Source organism: Sciurus carolinensis, chromosome 1 (genome assembly GCF_902686445.1).
Source record: "Sciurus carolinensis chromosome 1, mSciCar1.2, whole genome shotgun sequence".
NCBI lineage: Eukaryota > Metazoa > Chordata > Mammalia > Rodentia > Sciuridae > Sciurus > Sciurus carolinensis.
The window spans coordinates 152,227,174-152,244,974 of NC_062213.1; the positions used below are offsets into that span (position 1 = coordinate 152,227,174).

Sequence of the window (17,801 nt, forward strand, 5' to 3'; positions counted from 1 at the left end):
GGGGATGTAGCTTAGTGGATGTAACCTAGAGCCCCTGGGTGAAATACCCAGGACCTAAACAAACAAAAAAAAGCAATCCTAGACAGCTGCTAATGGTTATGATTGCAGTCTCTCTTCTTTTAGAGACCAAGAAGTCAAAGAACGGAAAAGAATGGAGGAAGCTTTGACTTAAAACTTTCAGCTTCCAGGAAGACAGAGCAGAAATCCATGGGATCTCACAGTCAGGGTCCTGGTCACTACCACATATCATCTCTTCCAGGTAAGATACATAGTCTCTTTGGAAAACTCAGATTAGTTTTAATGAAGTGGAACATTTGCTTAAAGAAGCAGCAGAGAAGAGTTTGAGAAGTTGCAATAGGAGTTTAAAGGCTTTGAGCATCAACTTAGGAAATCTAGATTTTTTATAAATGAGGGAAACTATTGGGGATTTCTGAAAAGAAAAATTAATACTAAAAATAAGGCACTCACTAAGATTAATTTGACAGATGGATGAGGGAAGCTAACGTCAGAAAGACCAAGTATAGTAATATTCAAGTTCTTACATATAGAGAAGGGAGAAAGAAAAACCTTTTAAGTAGGTCAATATTTTTAACTGACAGGAATTTAAATTAATTTTATTACAGAATTTTGATTTATCCTTGAATGTAACTGGAAATAGTACAGAGCTGGGTAAGTGTCAGACCAGCTCCTAGTACTTCCACTGTTTAACAATAGTAGATTTAAGTCTACCATAAACCTCCATTATTTCAAGATTTGTTTAAGAATCTGTAGTCCTTCCATTTTAAGAATCATTTCTATAAGCAAAGAATTTTAGTAATTTACATTCATATGTGGTACGAAGGAACCAAGGGCATTATCTTGTAAAATGTTTAAGATAAACAATGGAACATTTGCTAATTAAAATTCTTAGAAGGATATATTTCTTCATAATAGTTTATGTAGTTCCTTCTGAACTCTCTGGTGGCTGGCTGTGTCTTTCTGACAAGGTCACTGGCCCTCATTTAACTGGCTGCAAGTGTTTTATCACATATTGTACTTCCAAGAAATGTTTACTGTGATAGTCCACAACTTATTCTTGACATGCAGGCTCTTTCAAAGCTCTTGTTTTTGAGTGTAGGGTGCAAATGCATATCAGCATTATAGATTACTTCCAGATGTGATGGAAACCATTTTTATAACAGTGACTCAATTTATAAATATATTACACTATGTGCTGGATATATACTATTCATCATATTTTGAAAAGCATTAAACTTGATCTCTGTACATGGTAAAGATATATATAATAAAAAGATTAGAATAATTTATGACAAGTACTTTTCCTGATGTAATAAAATTTTCTTTTCATTCTCTAACTTTTCCATAAAAAAGAAAGGTACATTTTTAGTTGATATATTGTACTCGCATCCTTTTCTCCCTTGAATTAGATCAAAGATATTCAATGATAGCATATTTTAATTTTTTTCCTAAAAATCATATTTTTAAAAAAAATTTGTAAGGATTGTACTAGGAAACAAATGTATATTATGCCTAGGTGAATTCTTAAAATGATAGTAAGCTGCCAATAAATATAACTCTTTTTCTTCTATTATTCTATTCCTATTTAAATTCATTTTAGGCAGTTTTTAAAAAATGTTTGAGGTAAGCATTTCAAAGAATCAGAAAGATTCAGTTGTGGATCAGTACAGCAGTTCACAGTCAACATACACCTATGGAACACTTCATGTATCATTTTGGCTCTGTATGTGTGCAGAGCCAGAAGAGAACAAGATACCAGAGTCTTCTCTCAGAAGTTATCACTGAGTTCAAATAGGATAAAATAGGAGTTTAACAGGTAAAGAAAGTAGTTAACCAGAATAACCTGAATCAAGACCCTGAGGTGGTAGGAAATAAGGTTTATCTCAAGAAAATTAATGTTTTGGGACAAGTAGGAGGCAAATCTAGACTGTTATAGCTGACTGGAAGGTCTTGCAGGGAAAAATGACAAATTTTCGTCTTTATCTCCAAAGAAATAGCAAACTGAACCATTGTTTTGGGTGGGAAGGGTAAATGTGATTCAAACAGCATGTTCAAAGTATCATTAAGGAATTTAATTGCTTTTTTTGATTAAATTATTTAATCATCACAGCCTTTATGTGGGATGGCCATTACTGTGTGCACTTCAAGTATGAGTAAATTATGATATGGAAAGTTAAAATAACTTTCTTATGTTCACCCAGCTAGAAAGAAAGGAGAAAAATTTCAACTTATTTATTTATGTATTTATTATGTTTGTATTTATACATAAGAGTTAAACATAATAGTGGGGTTCATTTTGACATAATCAAACATGCATGGACTATATAATTTGCTCTAATCAGTCCCCATTACTTTCTCTTTCCTTCCTCTCTTCCTTCCCCTCTTCTTTCCCCCTAGTTTCCCTCCCTCTACTCTAGTGGTCTTCCTTCAAAAAACTTCTATCTTTGATCTGACTACAATTCAACTCTGCATGTCACTGAACCATAGAACCAGCAAAGTATAATTTTGACAGATACTTGAAAATTCAAAAGCCAGTATAGCAGATGTCAAGAGAATAATACAGATGAGTCAACAAAAAATAAGAATTCCATGTCGTATAAAAAATAGAAGACCTTTCAAATATCTTCACGTATTTCAGTTTTATGGGGTAACAGATCTATGGAATTCTGAGGAAATAATATTTCTGTCTACCTTTGTCTCTGAAGTTGTTCTTTGATGATTATATTAAAACCCACATTCACAAGAACGTTAGCCAATTTTGACAGAATATTTAGAATGAGGAAAGATAGCAATCCTAATTCTGACTGGACCAAAAACCAAAGCTATACTAATAAGCCATATTGATCAAAATGAGTAAATCCTTTCATTTATCTCAGATTACCCTGGAGTTTTGTTTTCTCCATCTTTTGCTTATTTAGTTGAACAATAAAGATATTCGTTAAGAGGCAGGCCCACAGTCCCAAACACCTTTCTGTATTGGAGAGGTCTTGCATATGCCCTGATAATTCATGTGATGGAGTAACCCTCTCTGAGTCTGTGTGTGAATAATATTTCTCTTTGTCAATAAAAAAAAAAATTAAAAATGAGAGCTAACCTAAATTAACCCTGTTTGTACACATAAGACAGTTTGAATGACTTAGCTCAACCATGAGTTTGTTGGTAATCTATAGCTAAAAATAATAATAATATCTTTATTTTATATGATTTCCCCAATTGGAGTTATTTTTCTGTTAAATTACAAAATTGTGAAATAATTATATTTTGCCATGATAATTATTAGTAAACATAGTCATAAAACAGTCATTTTAAACACAGAAGTTTAACTTATTTTTGTTTTATGTATTAGAGTTCTTTGTAGTGTTCCACTTGATAAAAGCATTACACAATCATAAAATATTTGAAAACCATTATTCCAGAGGTTAATGTGTCATCCTTCAAAATAGGAGTCCTACTAGTTTCAAAAGAACACAGAGGAAGTAGAAATGTGAATGGTCTAATCTATGTACTTCTGAAGAATTTAATTAATATACTCATGACTTTAAAGATTCCATGTAATAATAAAGCAAAACAAACATTTTTTATTTGTGAAATATAGTTCACAAATTACAGTTATAACCCAAAGTTTTAGATGCAGTAGACCTAAACAAAATAAGGCTTTGCACATTTAAAGGAATTTCAGGCTTTTTGACTTGATAGGTATCTCAAAAATTCCAAGGTACATCCATCCTTAAAATCAAATCACTCTAAAAATCCTCCAGATTTTGATAATAAAATAAAATTTTATTTTATACTTAAACTTCAATACTCAAAAAGATAGGACTTTCTTTTCCCCAAATTAAAATTAAATTGCTATTCATCTAATTTCAAGACAAATGTCATATTTTCCAAATGCCCCATAACTTAGGGAAATAGTAGGACATAGCAAAATTCATTTTATTTGAGAAATGTGCAAAATGCATTTCAACTCAATGAAGAAAGAAAAACCACTACATATTCACAAGTAGAACTGCATTAAATAAATCTACTTGCTGGCCAGAATCCAAAAGCCCAGGAAGAGACCCAGGGAACTATACAACTATGTATAGTTCACTACTGCTATGTCCTTTGGTGCTAGTTCAGTGAGAGGCAGTTATATTAGGATGTAAAAACTATCTTTCAACATATAAATGCTGAAACCACTACCTGAGAAATAGATGAAAATCTGAAATGACTCACAGTTCCTGACCACATCACTGAGCCTTTATTCAAGCATGAGTACTTAACACTACGCCAAACTTGATTGTGTGACTTGCTTTGGCCAATATACTTTGAATGGACACGAAACATACTATCTGTGAGCAGAAGGTCTTGTGCATATCTTAGGAAACCACATATAAAAGGATCAGGAGTAAACTGTTGTTCCAAACTATAAAGTATTACACAAAAAGATGGAAGCTGGGTATGGTGGCACATGCCTGTAATCTCAGCAAGATTTGGGAAGCTGAGGCAGGAGGATCTTTAGTTTCAAAGCCAGGCTCAGCAACTTAGTGAGATCCTGTCTCAAAATAAAAAAAAAAAAAAAAGGGGTTAGGGATGTGGTTCAGTGGTTAAGTATCCCTGGATTCAATGCCTAGTACCAAAAAGAAAAGAGAGAGGTGGGGGCAGGGGAGAGAAAGATGGAAGAAATTAGCATTCAGAGGGAGTGGGTATGCAATCATGCTTTCCTTTCATGCCAAAAAATAATTAAAATAAAACTAAGATAGCAATATAAAGTGAGTCACTCTATTGAAATTCCAATTATCATTTACTTGAAAACATTTTTTTTCTTAAAAAGAGACTTTAGTTATTTCTCCACAAAAATATTCACTATATTTCCAGTAATTTTATATAGGTGTAAGTGTGTATTTTTATTAATTGATGCTCTGATTCATGCTTCTCCAATATATCAGCCAGTTACTCAGTTTTCTTCAGATTAGTATCAGTGTTATGGATATACTTAAATAAATTAATTTATTCCCCATGATTCTTCAGTCTACAAACTGTACCTACATGTATACTGTTTCTCATGCCAGAAATCTTGGAATAATACTTAATATCACACTTTTTCTCACTAACCCTCTCCACTATCAATTCAGCAATGAGTCCAATAATTCCTACAAAGCTTATCTCAGCTTCATCTACCTCTTTCCATTTCTACAACCAAAATCCTAGCTCAATTTTTTATTATAGAAAGTTTTCCAAAGTATAAAGGATAAGAAAGTATGTGTCACTCTGTTTCTCTGATTTGTTTACACATCAGAGAAGTCATTACTGAATTGTACAAGAACAGTAGTAGCATAGTTCTTAGACTTCTGGCATATCAAATATGCTTGTGTACAAAGTTACAAACTGAGAACCTCAAAATTTTCTCAAGGGAACTGATCTTTATATATTTAAAATAATGACTGTGTTAATTACTATAACTCTAATCAATGAGAACATATATTCACATTATGAACTAAATTAGAGGCATGCTCATAAAACACTTCTGTAGCGGTTTAGGAAGCTGAGACAGGAGGATCTCAAGTTCAAAGCCAACCTCAGTAAGGGTGAAGTACTAAGCAACTCAGTGAGATCCTGTCTCTAAATAAAATACAAAATAGGGCTGGGGATATGGCTCAGTGGTTGAGTGCCCCTGAGTTCAATCCCTGATACGCACCCTGTCCACACCAAACCACTTCTGTAGTGGTGGCACCATAAACTACATCAGGATTCCACCTTCACTACGATTTCACTTTGTCTCTTAAATTAAGAGGAAAGAAAGGCTACATTATTCTCCAGTAAGAAATAACCCACAGATCTCAACAGGGTAACATTCATTTTTGGTTCAAACTATGTGTTGAATGCATATGCTCCGGGAAGACTTGATTTAGTGCAGCCATTCAGGCCCAGGTGGAAGAAGGCTCCATAGTGACAGGTTTCTACAATTGCTACCTCAGGGAAAGGGAGAGCAGTGCCCTGAAACATGCATACAGAAGAGATATCCCTCATTTTTTTGTTCTATTGCATTCGTCAAAGTGAGTCACATGGCCATAATTAGCTGCAAGGAGGGGCTAGGAAGTAAAGTTCTATGATGTTCTCAGAAAAGGAAGAGAAGAAGAAATGGAAGGGAAATGCTCTAAAGGGTACAAAATTCATATAGGGACATTCAGAAGTGCAAGTGAAACCACTAATTTAGTCAATCACTAATTCATAAAACATGCATTTTTTTTTTCCTGCACTAGGCTGTGAGGTAATTTTAAAGGTATGAAAATTTAAGTGAGTCCCTATGTATGTGTTGGCTTGGGGGATAGCCATTTAAATGGGCAGTTATTTAAATAACAATGTTAGCAATGACTGAACCATATATTGAAGCATCATGGGAAACAAAAAACAACTTAAAGTGATCTTTGGGTGATCACACAAATCACACAATTTGAAGGTGTAAACATTTTTAAGAATAGAGAGAGAATGCTTTTAAGGAATTCTGAAGTTTCATTAAGTCATTAAATATTCAAATTTTATTCTATTTTATTTATTTATTTATTTTACTAGATATGGAACCCAAGGGCTCTTAACCACTGAGCCACGTCACCAGTCCTTTATATTTATTTATTTATTCATTTTAGTTTGAGATAGGGTCTCACTAAATTGCTTAGGGCCTCACTAAATTGCTGATGGTAACCTTGAACTTGGGATCCTCCTGCCTCAGCCCCCATAGTTCCTGGGATTACAGGCGTGCACCACTGTGTCCGGTTCAATATGTTTTTTATTCAACAAATTACTCTAAAAAGACATTATGAGGTAACAGTAATCATTATTCAACTTAAAGATAAATTTCTCATTTAGCTTCTATCTGGTAGGGAAGTGGGCAAAATGCTTTAAGTCACATTCTAGGACTTTTTGTTATAGTGTAAATTATAGCAGTCAATATATGATTTTTCATAATGCTGGTTCATGGGACTCTAATTCATAACTACCAATAAAATTTCCTATCTTCTATACTAAAAATATGTCATTTTATCATCTATTAAACAATTACATTAAAAAGTCATTAAATAACATTGAGAACTAGAAAGCAATAATTTTCCCAGAACCCAAATATGAGTTTCTTTTTTCTGTATTTCAATCTATTTTCCACATATGATCATTCAAAGAAATTCTACCAGGAAAAGGAGGAATGGTATAAATAACATATTCCTTTGTACAAGTTATGGACAATTTTACACATGTAAAGAAGAGTTGTGCCCTTGAGGTTTGGGCCTATCTTGGTCCTTAGTAGAGACAAAAGGAGTGACAACTACATCCCTAAGAATGATCACGGAGACGCTGACTGCTCTGGTTTCATTTCCCTGTGGAAATGAAAACTCATGTTAAAATTTAATCCTCATTGAGAAATGTTAGAGAGATGGTACTAGGTGGAACCTCCAAGAGGTGATTAGAGGATTGAGGGATGTAGATCAGTAGTAAAGTACTTGCCAAGCATGTGTGAGGCCCTGGATTACAGGTCATGGGAACAGAGCCTGTTCGTAGATTAACAGATTGACAGGTGATTTAAGAGTAGGACTGCTACAAAATCCAGTTTGGCTCTGTCTCTTGAATGCATCCCTCTCCTCATGTCATAACTTGCAGGTCCTTGGGGCTCTACAGAGTCCCCACCAGCAAGAAGCCCCTCTCCAGATATGACCCTAACTTTCAGAAACATGAGGTGAATAAACCTTTACTCTATAAATTATCCAGTCTCTGGAATTCTTTTATAGCAACCAGAAACAGATGAAGACACTGACATTATTTGGTCAGCAGTCACTATTTCACCACGTCTTTGGGGCTAAATTTACACTAATTGATAATCAATAGAGAAGATATATGCCTTGATGATGGCTGCAGATGACAAGGATCTTTGATCCATGTCAGGAAGTATGCTTAAGGTTGAAAGCAAAAAGTGTTTGGAGCTAAGGAACTGAATAAAAATGCAACCTTTGAAGACTTTTTACATAAAACTTGCTCTAACCTTTTACTCACCAGCACATTGTACTTTAAGGTAAATGAATTCTTGGTGTCCATTTTCTTCCTGTATGCTATGTTTTCATAAATAAGTGATAGAGTTTCTTAAATGATCATGTACCCTATGTTAATATAGAGTGTGATTATTTAATATAATTATATATTAACTTTATATAAAGTTTATCAGTTTTATGAATTTATATGGAAAATAAATATATATCAGTTGTAGTAGTTTCTTCCTATATCAAAATAGAAAAGTTTATCTCCTTTGCACCAACCCCCTTTGCTTATAACACAGTTTGAATTCCCATATAATGCTTTTTTGTCTGAAGGAAACAAACAGATATGTCAGGGCAGGAAAACTAGCAAGCAAACAAAATGCCCTTTTCCCTGATGTTGTATATCTAAATAACATCCCAATGAAAAAATTAAGACATTTTGAAAGATAAAACAGGTATTATTTTGGGGGTGATTCAAAATCTGAGCTGGTAAAGGTTGATGTCTTACTGGTAACACATGGTCTTGGGACATTCAGATTTTGTCATGTAAAATGGTGTGTGGGATTATATCACAGATGCAGAAGTGTGTTCCGTTCCATCACACCCACGAGTCTTAGAACAGAACAGTGAAAGGCAGCGTGAGTAAGAACCACTCTACAAATGCAAAGCGTGGTTAATGTGCTGATATGAGATGCACTAATTTAGTCATCATGGAGTTTCTTCAATTTTAAACATTATTTGTACTAAGAAGTTTCAATCTGTCTTTTGAAGAGAGTTATTAAATGGGACTGTACAGGAATATTTTGTTTAACACCTTGTAACTATCCTTTATTTCATTGCTTATAATGAAAATGCATCTATTTTAAGAGAGGTACATCATAATTTCAAAAATTATTTGTAAGTGTTGCTAATGTTTTGTCAGTAGCTTGAAAAACTTCCTTCCCTAAGTTTCACAGTAACCAAAGCTTCTAGATAATGTGGAGTGATAATTGAGCATTACAGAAAACATTAAATGAGAAACATTTATTTCATATTTGTCTTGTCAGAGAAGAACTAAGCTATACCACAAATTAAACAGATATTTGGAGGGAGTTTTTTGTTTTGAAGGACGCTTTGAAGTGTAACTTTTGAGTTCCACTAGCATGCTTTTTGTCTGGAGAAGCAAACCTCAGATATGTCAGGGGAGACAAAAGATAGCAAGCAAACAAACATAAAACACCTTTTAGAGAGGGTGAAAAAAACTCACAGAAATGGGTCTGTTTCAAACAGACTATATCGTATTGTATCTTACTGATTAAAATATTTTCCTAATCCATATTTCATGAAATATTTCATAGGACTAACATCATTTTAAATCATTGCTTCTTTTGATTTAACTCATTGATTGGCCTTTAATGAAATTAGTGAATTTAGAAGATAATTCATTTATTTAAAATGAATTGAACATTTTCCCATCATCTAATATTCATTTAGCTGGAATTATCATGGAAATCAATAATTTAAGAGAACATTTTAATTCTCATTAAGAATAGGTCTAGTATCCAAATTTAGACAAGCTCAATGTTAGTGAAAATGAATTCCATATTTCTTAAATAAAGGCATCTTTTAAAAAATGTAATAGTTAATGGATGTTAAACTTATAACACTGCAGTCTGCCTAAAGAGTTAAATCAAAGTAGAGAGATAAGGCAATTGTCCAAAATCCTAAAGACAAACAAAAACACAGGGAAAAATTCAGGCTAAAATTAAATGAAAAAGAAATGTGTTTTGGATGGTGTCATCATATTGTCTAGCTACATTAACTGGATCATGGGATTAAGGTTCATTTCCCTCTTTCTCTTTTCTCAGGAAGAAAAGGCTCCAGTATTTCCAAAAGACTGTGATTTTACTGGCAGAGTTTAGGAGCTAAGAGATGTGGTTCCATTGCTCACTTCTCCCATCAGCAACTCCGCATCTTCAATCAGGAAAGCAAACTAAGCTGGGCCTCGGTTTTCTTTTTCATAAGATGAGACACTTTCAAGTATTTTCTAGCTAGCTTCTAGCTCCTAAGAGTTGTGAACATGTAAAACCATAAAATTACAGCTATGTGTGTATGTGTTGTGAAATAGAACAATTTCAGCTATATGTGTATATGCACATTATACCTGTTCAACAATATGGTATTACCCTAAGGACACTGCTAATATTTAAGAATCACTCAAAGTTTAACTAGGTATTTGATTTAATTATAATAGCTTTTATAATTGTGATTAAGAAATTAATCACACTAGAAATAAAGAAGAAAACTTTCATGTCCTAATTTACACTAACTCATAATAATACTAGACAATAAATATTCAATGTTATGAGGGTTCTTGTAAACATGTAGTCTAGTCTTCATGATTTTTAGGAGACTATTTCTGGTGATAACTACAATGGTGAACACAGAACACTTAAGCAATTACTACTCAAGCAATTACTAATTTCTTGCACTTCTTAATTATTTTAGTTATACCACCTTATATCATAGTAATCTTTTTAAATTCAGCTGACATTTTAGCTTAAGGTATACTGCTCACCTTTCAGTCCAAATGTCTTTATAACATTTAGGCATTATCTTAGCAAGGTTATTTCTTGATTTTCCTTCCATGATTCATAACTTGATAATGCAGCCACACTTCTACAAAATATTTCACCACATAAAGGTATCTCTATCTCTTCCAATATAATAGCCTAAAATCTTATTTTTTTTCTCAGTGAACTACATCTAACATCTGTTTTCCAACTATTTGTCCCATATTTTTGGTAAGTTGGCCTTACTGTTTTTCACAGTATTATGTTCTTCTCTTTCTAACTATGAAAATTTCATAAAGAAGTGAGAATCAGCTACCTCTTTTCTATAAGTTATAGCTTCTTGCTTGTTCTCATACTACTTTACTTTGTGAGCACCATAAAAGCTAATTCTCTTCATCTGAACACACACACACACACACACCTTCTATGTTTTCACCATAACAATATTGTTATGATAGTACCTTGGACATAGTGTAACCCTTCTGGTTTTAAATACTAAACTTAATGTAGAGAAACACCCTAGTGCAACTGAAAAAATGCTATCTTTAGGAAATCAGTAAATGAATTATTTAAGCTATGTAAACATCTGCTTCACTGTTAAAATATTTAAACAGATCATGTCATGGCTAATATAAATCTTAATACTTCATCTCTGGTAACTATACTGCATATGTATTAAAGTGAAATATTTTTATAGAGATTTTAAGTAGTTTAACAAAGCAGGGAGCAACACAATGAAAATGTGCATAAAAATCCTTTGGGTTTTTAAATTTATTAATTTCTCCATGTGTCTTTGAGTGACAAATTATATTTTTCTATTATGATTAATAATTTAAATAGCATATCTGACACTTCTCTAGAGGCTTATTTATCAACTATATCAGAGTTTCAAAGTGTAGATGACAGCTATTGACTTAAAACATGTTTTATTGAAAACTTTCTTAATGTACTTTTATATGACAGATTCTAATAGGTTAGTAAATGTTTCTGTCATGAATTAATTATGCCAGGAAAACAAGCAACAATATCTCTGATATTAAAAAATAATGCAGTTCATTATTACCAAATCTGTAGATCATTTTGAAAAGCTAGATCAAAATCTTATTTGTTCCTTTTACATCAGGAAAATGTTCTATTTTATAACAAATTTCAGTTATTTAACAAACTTCAATCTATGCCTATGAAGGAGAGAACATGATATAGGGGTAAAGGTCAAGGAGACAAATCTAGGTTTAAATCTTGACCCATCACTTTCTAACTATGCTATGATTAAGCCTCTATTTTCTAATAATTGAAATGTAAATAATATTTCTTACAGGATTATTTTGAAGTAGAGCACGGACACATAGAACATGTTTAGTAACTGGAAGTTCAGGCACTATTTATTGTAAGAGAAGCATGATGTGAAGTGGTGTTTGTAGATTCCTGAGTATATTTACTTAATTTCAAGAGAGAAAATAGATAAATTTATTTAAATGGCATTCTTTTAAAATACACTATGCATCACCACATACAATCACACATATACACACAAACAAAACAGTACTAAAGAAAAACTGATGTATATTAAAAAGTTTATGCTGTGCTCTTCTAAAATATCCAACTCACTCTCTTATTATTTGATATGTACTACAATTATCTAGCAATTGTTACAACCTCTATTGTGCAGATTTAAGAGGCTGATTGTGTTATTGGTGATTACATATTACTTTTGAAAGTACCTAAGGTTTTCTTACCCTCTTTGACTGTCTCAGGGTAATACCCCACAGCATTTCCATAAAAACATATTCCCAATGCTTCATAACTTATAGAAAATGATTAAAACTTTACGAAGGAGAAAGATCATTGACTTATGTCACCATCTTCCAAACTTTGTTGATTTGTAGTATCACTTTTAAGTTTTTATAAAAAATTCACAATTCAATTCAAATATTGCCAAGCAAAGATGTGATATATTGCGTGATTCCAACTACGCAACATTTTGGAAAAGGAAAATCTATGGAGACAGTGAAAAGTTGTTGTTTACCGAGGTTTTAGGGAGGAAAGGATGAATAGGTGTAGCACAGGGGATTTTTAGGACAGTAAAACTATTCTGTATGATATTAAAATGGAAGATTCATGTTATCACACATTTGTCAAAATCCATAGAATGTACAACAGTCTGAACTGTGGTTGCACCTTGGTTGAAAATATGTCAATTGGGTTTATTGATTTTGATGTTTATTATAATAAACATTAATAAAATAGGTGATATAGGAATCCCATCTGTGAATGTCCTACTTGTGTGCTTCCTCAAAATAGAATATAATCATTACACTATAGGTTGATATTGCTATTTTAATATTAAGATATCCACTTTTTAATATTGATACCTTAGAATCTCCTATGGAAGACTAATGTGTCCCCTACATTGAAGATATTCAAAGTAAAAACTCCAAGGTTCTCACCTAGAATCATCTCTGGCATATCTTTCCTGGGAGACAGGAATTACTTAATGGTCAGAAGACTTGTCACAAACTAAATGTCTGTTCTGTGTCACAAATGTGAACTAATAGTTCCCCAAAGTTATGTTGCAAATTCACATGACGCATTCAAAGAGAGTGTGGATGATACTCTACAAAGCTGTCGTCATTACTGAAGAGAAAAAAATAATGCCTTTTATTGCTGGTTAGATTATTATGATTGCCATGTTCAATGAATACCATATATCTTCAAAAGGAATAATTCTCCAACAAATTATCAAATAATTTATGTGAAGAAGAAAAAACAAAAGAATTCAGCAATAATCTGGATGGTGATTTATGAATAGTTGGTTACTCTTTGGCTTTGTTAATGTGGTTATGGAATGAAGTTATAATTCATAGAATGTGTGATTCATTCTTGTACTGAGGCTATAGTCATTCAGAAAATTCTAGTATCAAAAGGTATAACTTTGGTATATCAATTAAAATTTAACATCTTTAAAAATGGACATGTTCTTTAAAATGGACATTTTAAGTCACAATGAAGAAAACTGTGGTTTCACCAAAAAATTTTATCCTGCATTACTTATTAGAAAATAAGAAATGTAAGAAATACCCATGGGAATTAACACTATGTAGATTCTAAGGAATAAAATTTTATAATACTAATTAATAATTTTCACAATATTTTAAAATCCCAAAGCAAACAAAAATTCAGATGCATGAAGATACTTTAAGTGTATGTCCTGTTCTTTATAGATGAATTAGAAAATTAAAAGCTTATGAAAAAAAATGGAATGAGATTTTAAGAAAATTTTAAATGCCAGTCTAAAGCTGTGATAAAATTCTGAATAAAACATGGCTACTGTAATTGGACCAGGTTTGTTTCTTTATGAAGTTGTTTCTAATTCTGAAGCTGCATATGTGCAGGCACCAGTGATGTAGAATGCAAGCGTTGCCATGGTAAGTACACATCTTTTCTTGGACAAATTTTTAAAAAATGTATAAAGAACTTTCACTTCATTATGTTATGGAAATTGACTATGCTTTCTCAGCCATGACATATTAGCATGATGCAATGCAGCACAGGACAGAAATATCCCACGTTTTAAAAACTTTAGCCCTGTTAAGATGGCTTATAATACATGGAGTGAAAATAAGAAATTTCTAAGTCAGATAACCCTTGTTAAATTTGGGGTGGGGAACAAGTTCTATCTCCATTAAATTAATAAATTATCAGCTTTCAGGACATCCCACAGGCTGGAGACACCTTAGGAACCCGAGCACAGATGTTGCTAAACACACCCCCAATATATGTGCACTTCAATCCTTTGACTTTTAAGGAAAAATAAAATCTTTTCTGCATCCCTACTTTCTCATTCTTTTCTGGTTTGATCAGTGGTTTCCAAGCCGCAGGTACGTGATTGCTCTACACTCTTGCAGAAAGATCTCCTGGTGGTTCCCTTAGAGTCCCGGAAGTCAGTTTAAGGATGCCTGAATTGAGGCGTGACACTTGGACCCAGGAGGTGGCAGAATCTGTTGCGAATGGCAGCAGGTTCTGAGGCGCTGGAGAACCCACGTGTACAGGGGCTGGAGAACTTTTCTACAGCGTCTCCCACAGGGAATACCTCATTTTTTAAAAAAGAGAATGGGGCCGGGGTGGGGATGGAGGGTGGGCAGTAGATGGAATATCAGGATTCAAGCCCTTCACCGGCAACTATCTACCTGGGCTCCTTTCCGCTTTATTCTCACTTACGGTCAACTTAATATTATTGTTGCTCTTACTGTTGTTATTATTTTCCTTTTATAGGAGGTCTTCAGCAACTGAGATGCTGAGCATCCCATAGGCTCAGGCTGGAACAAAGAAAATCGAGTTCCTAATACTGTATCTCTCCGGTTGGAGGGATCACGTGTCCTGCTTTCGCTGGAATGCACTCTGCTCGCCCACGCTACAAAATCTCTATTGTGCTTAGAAATATTGCCCAGGTTAAAATATGCTCAAATACAAATTGCTTTTCTTCCATCAGGAGAGCCATATTTCAACATTTACAGGTACACATATTTACCTGCTGACCCAATTACCACTGCAGGTAAATTCGATGTAAGTGTATTAGAAAAGTAATGGAAAAGAGCAGGTGGCGGACCCCTGTGTCTGATTCCCACCCACCCCCTCCCTCTATTCCTAATTCCTTTTGAAGGAGAACTTCGAAAGGAACGTGGGAGTCGCAGATGGTTCCTTTCTGTAGCCGATTCCCAGGAGTTGTGAAAGTGACCCCTTCTTCTCCGCCTCGTGCTGTGCTGTGTGCCCTCTCGCCCAACCCGCTTGCTTTGTGACTTAATGGGGAGGAGATAGTGAGGGAAGAGAGGGAGAAGAGGACTGAGGAGGGTCTTTTATTCCGCCCTGATGGTGGAGAAGAAGTGTAATGAAGCAATTTTGCAGCCATCTCCGTTATTATGAAGTCACACTATTTTTAAAGGCGATATGTACAACCCTCATCTCCACCCATCTCCTGGTTCTTGACTCTAAAAACAGTCAGACTAGAGACCTCCGGTAGCCAGTCTCACGGTCCGGTGAGCCAGGGTGCCATGATTACCCTAATGCTAACGGGCTTTCCTCCCTCTTTCCACAGGATCGGAAACACGTCCTGCATCCTTAATGACTGGGAGAGGAGGATGCACAGGGGCCCAGTGCTGAATTAGGAATAGTGCGGGTTCACCAGCTTCTCCGTGGAACACAAAGGAGATATGCGGGTAGGAGTTGTCTGGCACAGGGAGAGGGAGGCATCATTTTCCCTGACTCCTAGGGAAAGCTTTCACCCCACTGCTCCCCCACTTCTTCCCGTCCTCCGGTCTTTCGTGCTCCTTTATCTCCTTTATTTCCCCAAGCCCCACCCCTGCAATCCTCAATGACATAAAGATCTCCTAAGAGCATTTTTCAAACAATTAGCTATCAAGACAGTAATACAACACCCTCCAAGAAAAACGGACGAGTGCGACCTGCCACAAGTGTGTGTGTGTGTGTGTGTGTGTGTGTGTGTGTGTGTGTCGACCAAACACGCGCTCCGTTCCTCACACACCTCCAGGAAAAGGCTGACTGGAGATACCCAAGATAATAAGAGGAGCAAAGCCTAACCTCAGCTGGACCAATGGTCCCAGCATCTGTACCCAACACTCGCTCTTTACCTTTCCTTTTCGCAGTATGTAACCCTTTAGGGTCTCTCACCAGCCCAAGCCACTTAGTGTTCCCTTGCACTCGCCCAGCTAGCATCCCATTTCCAAATACCCGGCACCTACCACAGCACCGCCGCCTCCGCGGGCCACCTCACGAGCAGCTCCCAGCGAGCGCCCAAGACTCCCGCCCTCCCATGCCCACCCCCAGCCGGCCGCTGGGGTCCCACACCTCGCGTGGTCAGGGTCCCTGCGGCCGCAGGCAGCGAAGCCCCCCGCAGCCCCTTCGGCCACCGTGCAAGAGTGCTCTACTCACATCGCCGGCGGGAGAAACTGCCCATGAGGTTCTGGAGAGCGTGAGCCGTGCAGCTGCTACGGGTTATTCCTTAAAGTGTTCGAGGGTCCGCAGTAGAGTAGGTGCGAGAGTCCTCGGAGGAGGAGGAGAAAAGGAGTAGGAGGAGGAAGAGGAGGAGAAAGAGGGGATTCCAGGCAGGTGCCGCGTTAGACCATGATGCTGATGCCCTTCAGGTGGACCGCTGGTGAGGTTCCCGCGGGGAGCCGCCGAGGGGAAGCCCAGAGCGCCGGCGGGGGAGGCAGGAGCGCGTCCACTCCCCGGCCTCCGCCTGCCCTGCGCGCCGCGCTAGCGACCGCAGCAGCAGCGGCGGCGGTGGCGGAGGCGCAGCTCCCTCCCCGCCCCCAGAAAGCTCCACAGACAATAAATCCTGGGCGGAGAAGAGACTAGCAGGAAAGGGACCCAACTCCGTAACACCCGCTGCCCGCGGCGGTGCCTCTCTTGGGCTAGGATCCCCGGGGGATGGGGAAGAGCGGGCTACTCGGAGGTGCAGTGTGCTTCGGAGGACGCAGCCGGCGGTGGTGGCCGGAGTGGGAGGCTGCAGGTCCCGCCAACGAGAAGCGGCTGCCCAAGGGTTGGAAGTCCGTGGCTTCAAACCTGGGGTTCGCCGGGAGTGGGGTCCTCCTCGGTGCAGTCGTTCGGCGCACAGGTGCCAGGATTGGCAGGCGAGCAGGCGCTGCTCTTGGCTCTTGCCTGTGTCTCCCTGCTCTCCCCGCCCCCTCTCTTTTTTCCCACCCCCTTTTCCGACGACACCAGCTGCAGCTGCTTCAAAGTGTGAAAAATGTCAAGGAGATTTTCCAATGATAGGAGGGGGTGCCCGTGTTCACAGCCCTTAGCAGTTTTTCGGGATCCTCTCTTGCCCCTCTGACCTCTACTAGGACTCCCCTCAAATTGTGAGGAGAGGAAAAAAAAATCTCAGTCCCGAAGAGAATTGAAATGCTATTCTTCTCCCGGCTGTGCTGCCACAGGCTGCTTTTCAAAAACGGGACAACAGGCCGAGCTCTCTGGGTTCCTCCTGTCGCCTACGGCGCGCAAGGCAGGTGGCACGAGGCACCGCGCTGGGCAGCGCAGCCGCAGGCTCCTGGCGCTTGCGGACCGGCCCCGGGCGCTCTGGCGGCTCGGTTGTCCTGCAGCGCCTGCGACTGGGTGGCAGAAGCGGCTCCTTGCCTGTGCGCCTGCCTGCGCTCCCCTGCACCCGCACCAGCTCAGTGACGCTGCGCTCGTGGCTCCGCAGGCTGCTGCTCCTGCT

At 37.1% G+C, this 17,801-nt stretch overlaps 1 protein-coding gene across 1 annotated transcript in view; it reads right to left on the reverse strand.

Annotated features, from left to right (window-relative positions):
* Positions 1–16,632, reverse strand: part of Lrrc7 (leucine rich repeat containing 7) — a 518,752-nt gene extending 502,120 nt beyond the window's left edge. The window contains exon 1 of the mRNA XM_047519214.1: positions 16,517–16,632. Coding sequence (XP_047375170.1) covers positions 16,517–16,518 — 2 coding nt within the window. The 5' untranslated portion in view covers positions 16,519–16,632. The remainder of the gene's footprint in view (positions 1–16,516) is intronic.
* Between the last annotated feature and the right edge of the window lie 1,169 nt (positions 16,633–17,801).